At 66.9% G+C, this 7,347-nt stretch overlaps 1 protein-coding gene across 1 annotated transcript; it reads right to left on the bottom strand.

The window, feature by feature from the left end:
* Positions 1–837: 837 nt before the first annotated feature.
* On the bottom strand, positions 838–7,001 carry LRRC47 (leucine rich repeat containing 47). The gene is made up of 7 exons (XM_058660771.1): positions 6,360–7,001; positions 3,248–3,691; positions 2,519–2,635; positions 1,998–2,113; positions 1,459–1,561; positions 1,223–1,312; positions 838–1,143 (listed from the first exon to the last, which is right to left on the bottom strand). Exons 1-7 carry the CDS (start codon positions 6,969–6,971, stop codon positions 913–915), a joined length of 1,713 nt encoding a protein of 570 aa, XP_058516754.1. The 5' UTR covers positions 6,972–7,001; the 3' UTR covers positions 838–912.
* Between the last annotated feature and the right edge of the window lie 346 nt (positions 7,002–7,347).

Consider the following 7,347-nt stretch of genomic DNA (forward strand, 5'->3'; position numbering starts at 1 on the left):
CTGCAGCCTGGGCCCCGAGTCATGAAGGCTTTGTGTTGCTTTCTTAAACAGGAGTGGGGCGGTGAGGGCCACCCCCTCAGCTGGCCAGGTCTTCTGGGCTGAGCACAGTGGGTCTGGGTGTGTGTGTGTGTGTGTGTGTGTTTCTTGGTGCACAAGCACATACAGACGGGCCGTGACCTGGGACATCCAGAACTGGGCAGGGACCAGGCCATATTGGTCTGTGTGGCTGGCTGAGCGGCTGATGTCCATGACGGGGGGCCACCTGGTCCACTCATGGAGCTGCAGGTCAGGTGCCCAGGGCCTCAGCGAGGATGGGCAGAGGGCTCGTGGCCCGCAGCTCGTGGCAGACAGCATAGCCGCCGGACGCCACCGCTGCCTGGGGGTTGCCTGCCTGGGAAGTCTCGCGTGGCTCTGCACCCCTAACCAACCCTAAGACCACATTTAGAAAGTGCTGTTAACAGAATGTAGGGGCTGGCACGGTGGCATGGCGGGCTGATCCCCCACATGCTCCATTTTCGGTCAGGCTCCCTGCTTGTGGCTGAGAAGCAGTGAGGACGCTGCATCCTTGGCCCCGCGCACACAGGAGGCCTGGGAGAAGCTGCTGGCCCGCAGCTGGCTTGCAGCTGGCTGTGTGGGGAAGTGAACCAGCGCGCGGAGGATCTCGGCCTTTCAAACAAAGTGAAAGCCAGCTGCCCCGGGGAGCCGGACATGCTGCTGGCAGAGCCTTGTTCCCCTGGAGGCTGTCACTGCCCGCTGGGCGGCACGACCCACAACACCTGGCACTGGGAACGGAGGAGCCAGCATGGTGACAGGGAACAGACAGCTGGGGAATGCAAATTAAAAAACCACAAATAATTTAATGTCAGCATGTGGAGACGAATGACATGGGGACAGCCAGCTGCGCCTGGCGCCTCAGCGGACAACGGTGACGTGGGTCGGGGCGGCGGCCAGGTCGGTGGCTGATGGGTACACCACCTTCAGGCTGCCCTCCAGGTCTACCACCCGCACCTGTTCTACCACCAGCTGGGCCTGGCCACCCTGCCCCGCACTGCCAAGCTGCCCGGGGCCCCCGTCGGCCTCCGTGTCTGACAAGGACGCTTCCTCCTTGTTGTCCAAGGTGTGCCTGTGCAGTTCTGCCATCTTCTGCAAAGGCAAAGCAAGTTTTCAGCTGGCGAGGCGGCGGTGGGGAGCCCTGCGCGACACGGGTGATGGCCTCACTCACCAGGACCAGGGCGTCCATGACGTCCTTGCAAACCTGCAGGCTGACGGCGCTGGTGACCTCCAGAAACAGGCTGGACGTCGTCTTCTTAATCTTGGAGCAGAGGTGTGGAGGGTTCAGAAAGCAGCCGAGTTACCCCAAGTGGGCGCAGGCTGCTACAGCTGGACTGCTGGCCATGGCGCGCTGCCCAGGGGCCCGGGGGTGTGCAGGATGGACTCGCAGCCGGCAGCACCACCTACCTTGGTCTTGTCGCTGTTGGTTATGGGGGGGAAGGAGATGACGTCTCCATCGGCGTCCACCAGGCAGGGGTAGTTCTCCTTGCCGTCCAGCAAGTGAAGGTACCTGTGTGGGGAACTGCGCGTCAGAGCAGCCTGGCGGCTGGACCCCATTAGACACATTTGGGGCTGTGGGCACAGGCTCAGCGCGCCTCTGGGAAGGGGTCTGCACCAGGGACGGCAGGTTCCAGGCTGGCTGATGGAGCCCAGCAACGTGGGGTCTCGATCAGGCGCCACGCTTGGCTGCCAATGGCTGACAGCCCCTCGCATGCAATGACCTCTGCAACAAGCCAGGGCGGCCAGCTCCCCCTGAAGAGGACGTGCGGCTCCCTCGGAGTGGGGACCTCCACAGCATCTCCTCTGGAGGGAACAGGGAAGCGCCCCTCCCCCTGCCAGGTCTGCCGCGGCACCTGTGAGGGCCCTCCCTCCCTCCCTCCCCCCGGGTCTGTGGGGCACCTGTGCAGGGCCCTCCCTCCCCCCGGGCCTGTGGGGCACCTGTGCACCTGTGCAGGCCGGACACGTTGTGCCGCTTGCGCTGTTTACGCTGCTCCTCTGCCTCCAGCTGCAGCTGCCGCACCAGCTCCTTAGCTATGGCCTCTTTGCGCCCCAAGGGGACGATCTGCGGAGAGAAGTGCGTGGGCTCACGCCGTGGTCCCAGGCTCCGTGGGGTGACCCTGGCCTGCAGGCTGTAGTCCCCGTGAGAGGTGCTCCCCCCACCCCTCCAACGCCTCTGCTGTGTGGCAGTCTTCCTGGGGGTAGGGCAGCCAGGCTGGTGGGCTTGGGCTCTGGGGCCTGCACAGCAGGTGTGGGGATGGCCCCACTGTGCCCCTATGCTACAGGTAGCCTCTGCCAGGCAGGGCACCAAGTCAGGCAGCAGGAAGGACCCCACGCTCAGGGCACAGCATGCGGCCTCGGCTGAGCACCCAGCTGGCTGTGCCCCCTTCCCTCAGCCAGTGGGCCCAAGGCAGCTGGCAACACTGGGAGACGCTGTGGAGTCCTGGGATGTGGGCAAAGCGGGTGGCACCTTGAGGTCCTGTGGCGGCCGTGCCCCGTACAGCAAGGGCCCCCGCACGGCGTGCAGGTCATGGGTCGCTATGGTGGCCACTGTCCTCTTGTCACAGATGTCCTCGTGCAGTTTGGTCTAAGGAAGCAGAGAGGAGCCGGCTCGGTCGACCCCGTCCAGCTCCAACAGCCTCACTGCCCAGCCCCGGGGCAGTGCTGGCCCCAACTCCCTTCCTCCCACCACACGTGTCCTCTGGGGACCCACCCACGGGAGTGCCTTGCACCTTGCGGCCTGAAGTGGCTGACGGCTGGCGGTCAGCGCCCCCAAGCGTCCTGCAGTGCTCAGCATGACTGGCCGTCACCCACTGTACTGTTTGTACTTGACCCCACCAGGTAGGTGACGCCAGGCGACACTGTGTGTGGGTGCGGCTTCCTCCTGATTCTAGAACATGGCACTCAGACCCCGGGGGAACCAAGAGGCTGAGCCCACAGGCCAGGCGAGGCCGCACACAGGCTGGTCTGCCCTGCAGGATGTGCCCAGGGCCTCGCCCGCAGGCAGCAGGCTGGCAGACGGCCCAGTTTAACTGAAACCTAAACAGCTCACAGGAGAGCATGTTGGCACGGCCGAGCGCCCTCGGTAGCCTGCAGCTGACCACAGAACCACCCAGCCTGCCAAGTCCCAGAACCTGTGGCCTCCAGATGAGCAGAGGGCCAAGTGCGGGGCTGCCGCACGGCGTGTCTGAGTTCCCACCTGGGAGGTGAGGAAGCGCTTGAGGGCGTTTCCGGGCCGCAACTCCATGCCTCGCACGATGGCCCCCACGAAGTAGGGCCGCACGTCCCGGACCTCGGGGCTCACTCTGACCAGCAGGGGCGCGGGGCTCTCCGACAGGCGCAGCACCCGCAGCAGCAGCCGGCCCGCCTCCTCCGCCTCCCCCTCGCCGCTCTCGGGCCTCGGCTTGGGCGCCCGCCGCTTCCTGCGGCCCTCGTCCTTCTCGCTGTCCGCCTTGGCCCGGCCCTTGCCGCGGCCGCCGGCGCGCAGGTATTCCAGGACGGACCTGGTCTGGCAGCTGCCCACCATCTTCTCCAGGCGCTTGTCACGCAGCCTGTTCCCACGCAGGTTCACCTCCTTGAGCTTGGGGCAGTGGGCCAGTTCGGCCGGGATCTCGCTGAGCTGGTTGTTGGCGAGGTCCAGCGTCTGTGGAGAGGCCGGGGCGTCAGTGAGTGGGCACCCCGGGGTCCTGCCGCACCACTGCCACCACCGTGTCGCCTGTGACCCCCTTCGGGGAACACACTCCCTCATCTTGGCCGTGCAAGGACACTGTGGGCCCAGCAGTGCCTCTAGGGAGGCGGGGACAGCGGTCATCTCTCTAACCTGTCCTGACTCAGACACCTCATTCCTGGCTGACCACAGCCAAAGGTGCGCTCAGGGTTAGCTCAGTGGAGGCAGCTGGGGGAGCGCGGCCCTGCGCAGGCATCACCTGCCCTCTGCCACGAGGCAGAGGAAGGCAGAGGGTGCCCACTGCCTCACCCCCAGACACCTGCAGAAGCCTGGGAAGCAGGAGGTGGCCAAGTGATCGTGTCTGCCATCCAACTCACATCACGCTGCCTCCCAGGGCGGGCAGCAGAAGGAAGCTGGGACTGGGAGTATGGCCAGGCCAGCGCTGGGCACCGGGACAAACACTTCTTGCTTTCCTCCAGGGACCTGCTCCCCGCTCAGCCGGCAGGACCTGCCCCTCACTCAGAAGATTCTTCGTGGGCAGGGACAAGGGAGTTGCTCAAGCCTCAAGCTGTGGGGAATCTGGAATCCCCTGGCTCCAGCTCTGCGGCTCTCAGGTGGGGCCCAAGGGATGAGGAGATTGCTGACGGTGGAGCAGGAAGAAGCCATCTGGGAGGCTGCCAAGAACACCATGTTAGGACCAACAGGTGCATGTCTTGGAGGCACGGCCTGGCAGGGAGCCTGGGCACCCCGAGGCCTTCTCCCACCCAGCTGGCCCCAGGGGCTGGGCGGGACTAGCTGGCAGTGCCTCCCACAGGGGGCGGAGCCCTGCTGCCCTCCCCTGTACCCACCCCTGGGCAGCCTCCAGGTGGCAGCATTGTGGGTTCAGAGCCCAGGTTCTAGAGCTCACAGGCTCCTCCTGCAGAGAGCTGGGCGTCAGTGCCAGGACTAGCCTGGGCCAGCCTGCAGCCTGTACCAGCCTGTGAGCCTCCTGGCAGAGCAAGGCTGGTGTGCCAGGGTCGGGCTGCAGCCTGTCCTCACACCCACAGGGATCAGGCTATGACACGTCTGCTCACGTGTGCAGGCCAGCCTACCGCCATGAGAACACACAGACACACATGTGCAGGCCAGCCTACCACAAGAACACACAGACACACATGTGCAGGCCAGCCTACCACAAGAACACACAGACACACATGTGCAGGCCAGCCTACCGCCATGAGAACACACACTCGTGTGCAGGCCAGCCTACCACAAGAACACACAGACACACATGTGCAGGCCAGCCTACCGCCATGAGAACACACACACACGTGCAGGCCAGCCTACCACAAGAACACACAGACACACATGTGCAGGCCAGCCTACCGCCATGAGAACACACATACACACGCAGGCTTTGCTGCCTAAAGGGTCTTTGGGTGTCGAGATCCATAGGGTCAAACCCCAACGTTCCCCACAAACACTGTTGGGGGGTTCCCAGAACAGCCTCAGGTTCCCCCGGGGATGCAGGGGGCTCTGGCTGGGGGGGAACTTCCCTCAGGGACCACCATAACCCAGGAAAGGGCAGATGGCTGGCAGCACTGTGGCCTGGGGCGCAGTGCCACAGGCTGGGGAGTCGTCAGCACAAACGGGCCTCGCTGAGTACACGCGTCCAACACCGGGCACCTGGCAGGCTAGCCCCCACCCCTCAAACAGGTGCCTCCTGTGAGGGGTGTCCATGAGCCTTACCCGCTGGGCCACTGCTGCACTGCACACGCAGCAGGAAGGGCTTCGCTCAAGGGTGGGTGTGAGCGGCTGACCCTAGCGGGAGATGTATGTGCAAGGCCCACTTTCGCTCTGCCGACCGGCAGGGTTCCCGGTGGCCAAGGCAACATGGCCGCAGCAGCCTCTGGCAGCCACTGAGAAAGCTGGGGACGGATCCTCGCGCCAGCACTCCCTGTGCAGCCACTGGGACACCGCCACTGGGTTCTGCAGCCGTCGGGGTGCTGACCTGACCCCCCCCGGCCAGCACACAGGCACAGGCCTAGCCATGCAGCTGGGCTGGCCTGGCCCAGCACAGAGGACCCTCGGCCCAAGAAACAGCGGCCCCGTGGGGAAAGAACGCCCACCAGAGATGATGTCCCTGGGTGGGTGCGGCAGGCCACCATCTAACCACTCCACACAAGACACACGCCTGGTGTAGGAAGCTTCCGGAAAACCCCAAGCCCCCAGGACCAAGGTCTTGGGCGTCAGTGCCCACAAGCAGGAGGGCTCTTGGGTGGGCTGGCCTGCGTCACGGTACACACACACACACACTCCCTCCCTCCCTGACACGCACTGGGATCCTGGACAGGCAGGGTGGCCAGGTGCTGACCTGCACATGACAACCGGAGGAAGGAGGGAAGACACCGACCCGACCCTGGCCGACCCTGGCCGGCTGCGGGCCAGGCAGCCCCTCCTGGAGAGCCTGAGCTAGCCACCGTAAGGCGCCAGGCCCCAGCCTCAGGCAACACCCCTTCTCGTGCCTGGGGAGGGCAGCGCTAGGGGCTCCCCTCTCACAAACAGGAAACTGGCAACATGAACGCGTGGGACACGGTTCCCGGGGCGTCCCACCCTCCCGAGGCCCGGCCGCCCGCGGGGCACGCCTGCAGGGTGGGTCGCTGACCTTGAGCGAGGCCAGGTGCGCCACGTCGGGGCTGAGCTCCTGCAGGCGGTTGTCGGCGGCCGCCAGCTCGCTGAGCAGGGGCAGCGCGCCGGGCAGGAAGAGCGCGGCGGGCAGGCGGTCCAGGCGGTTGCCGGTGAGGTTGAGGCTCTGCAGGCGCGGCGCGCAGCGCGCCAGGTCGGCGGGCAGCTCGCGGAGCCGGTTGCCGCTGAGGTTGAGGCTCTGCAGCTGCGGGAGGCCCGGCGGCTCGGCGGGGCCCAGGCCCTGGCCCGGCGGCAGCGCCTCGAGCGCGTTGCCGGACAGGTCGAGCACGCGCAGCGCGGGCAGCGGGCCCAGCTCGGGGCTCAGGCCGGGGCCCAGCGCGTTGCCCCGCAGCACGAGGCTGTGCAGGCGCGGCAGCCCCTGCGCCAAGCCCGGGCCCGGCGCGCGCAGGCTCGCGCAGCCGCTCACCTCCAGGTAGTGCAGCAGCGGCAGCGTGAAGAGCCGCGGGGGCAGCCGGCCGCCCGCCGCCCGCACGCGCTCCTCCAGCGCCGGCCCGCTCAGCAGCAGCTCCCGCCGCCGCTCCCGCTCGGCCAGCTCCAGCTCGGGCCAGGCCTCGGGCACGGCCGCCGCCATCGCGCCGCCGCCGCCGCCGTCCACCGCGCGCTTCCGGGGCCTGCGCAGGAAGGGCCGGCTGGGGGCGGAGTCGGAGGGCGTCGCTGCCCGCGGGCCCCGCGCAGAGGCTTCTGCGGGCCGCCTGTGTCGCGCACACGCGGGGCGCGTGGATGGCCGGGGTGGCCCCCGTCCTGTGCGGCTGCCCCAGCAGGCGCTGTGGGAGCGCAGTGGCACCCCTCGCTGGCCCCGGCCAGCGGTCAGCGACGCACCTGCAGGCCCGGAAGTTGCCTGCACCGGGTTGCAGCTCCCTGCTGCCTGGCAAGGGCTGTGCCAACGCCCGACGTCCGCGTGGACCCTCAAAGCAGCCCCTGCACACTTGGGACTAGGTTCGCAGGCC

This window comes from Ochotona princeps, chromosome 2 (genome assembly GCF_030435755.1).
Source record: "Ochotona princeps isolate mOchPri1 chromosome 2, mOchPri1.hap1, whole genome shotgun sequence".
Classification (NCBI taxonomy): domain Eukaryota; kingdom Metazoa; phylum Chordata; class Mammalia; order Lagomorpha; family Ochotonidae; genus Ochotona; species Ochotona princeps.

Excerpts from the sequence above, each read along its gene's own strand:
- LRRC47 (XM_058660771.1), bottom strand. The coding sequence starts at position 6,971 with ATGGCGGCGGCCGTGCCCGAGGCCTGGCCCGAGCTGGAGCTGGCCGAG. Across the intron at positions 2,636-3,247 it reads AGCGCTTCCTCACCTCCCAG|ACCAAACTGCACGAGGACAT; the intron begins GTGGGAACTCAG and ends CTGCTTCCTTAG. Across the intron at positions 2,114-2,518 it reads GGCCGCCACAGGACCTCAAG|ATCGTCCCCTTGGGGCGCAA; the intron begins GTGCCACCCGCT and ends TTCTCTCCGCAG.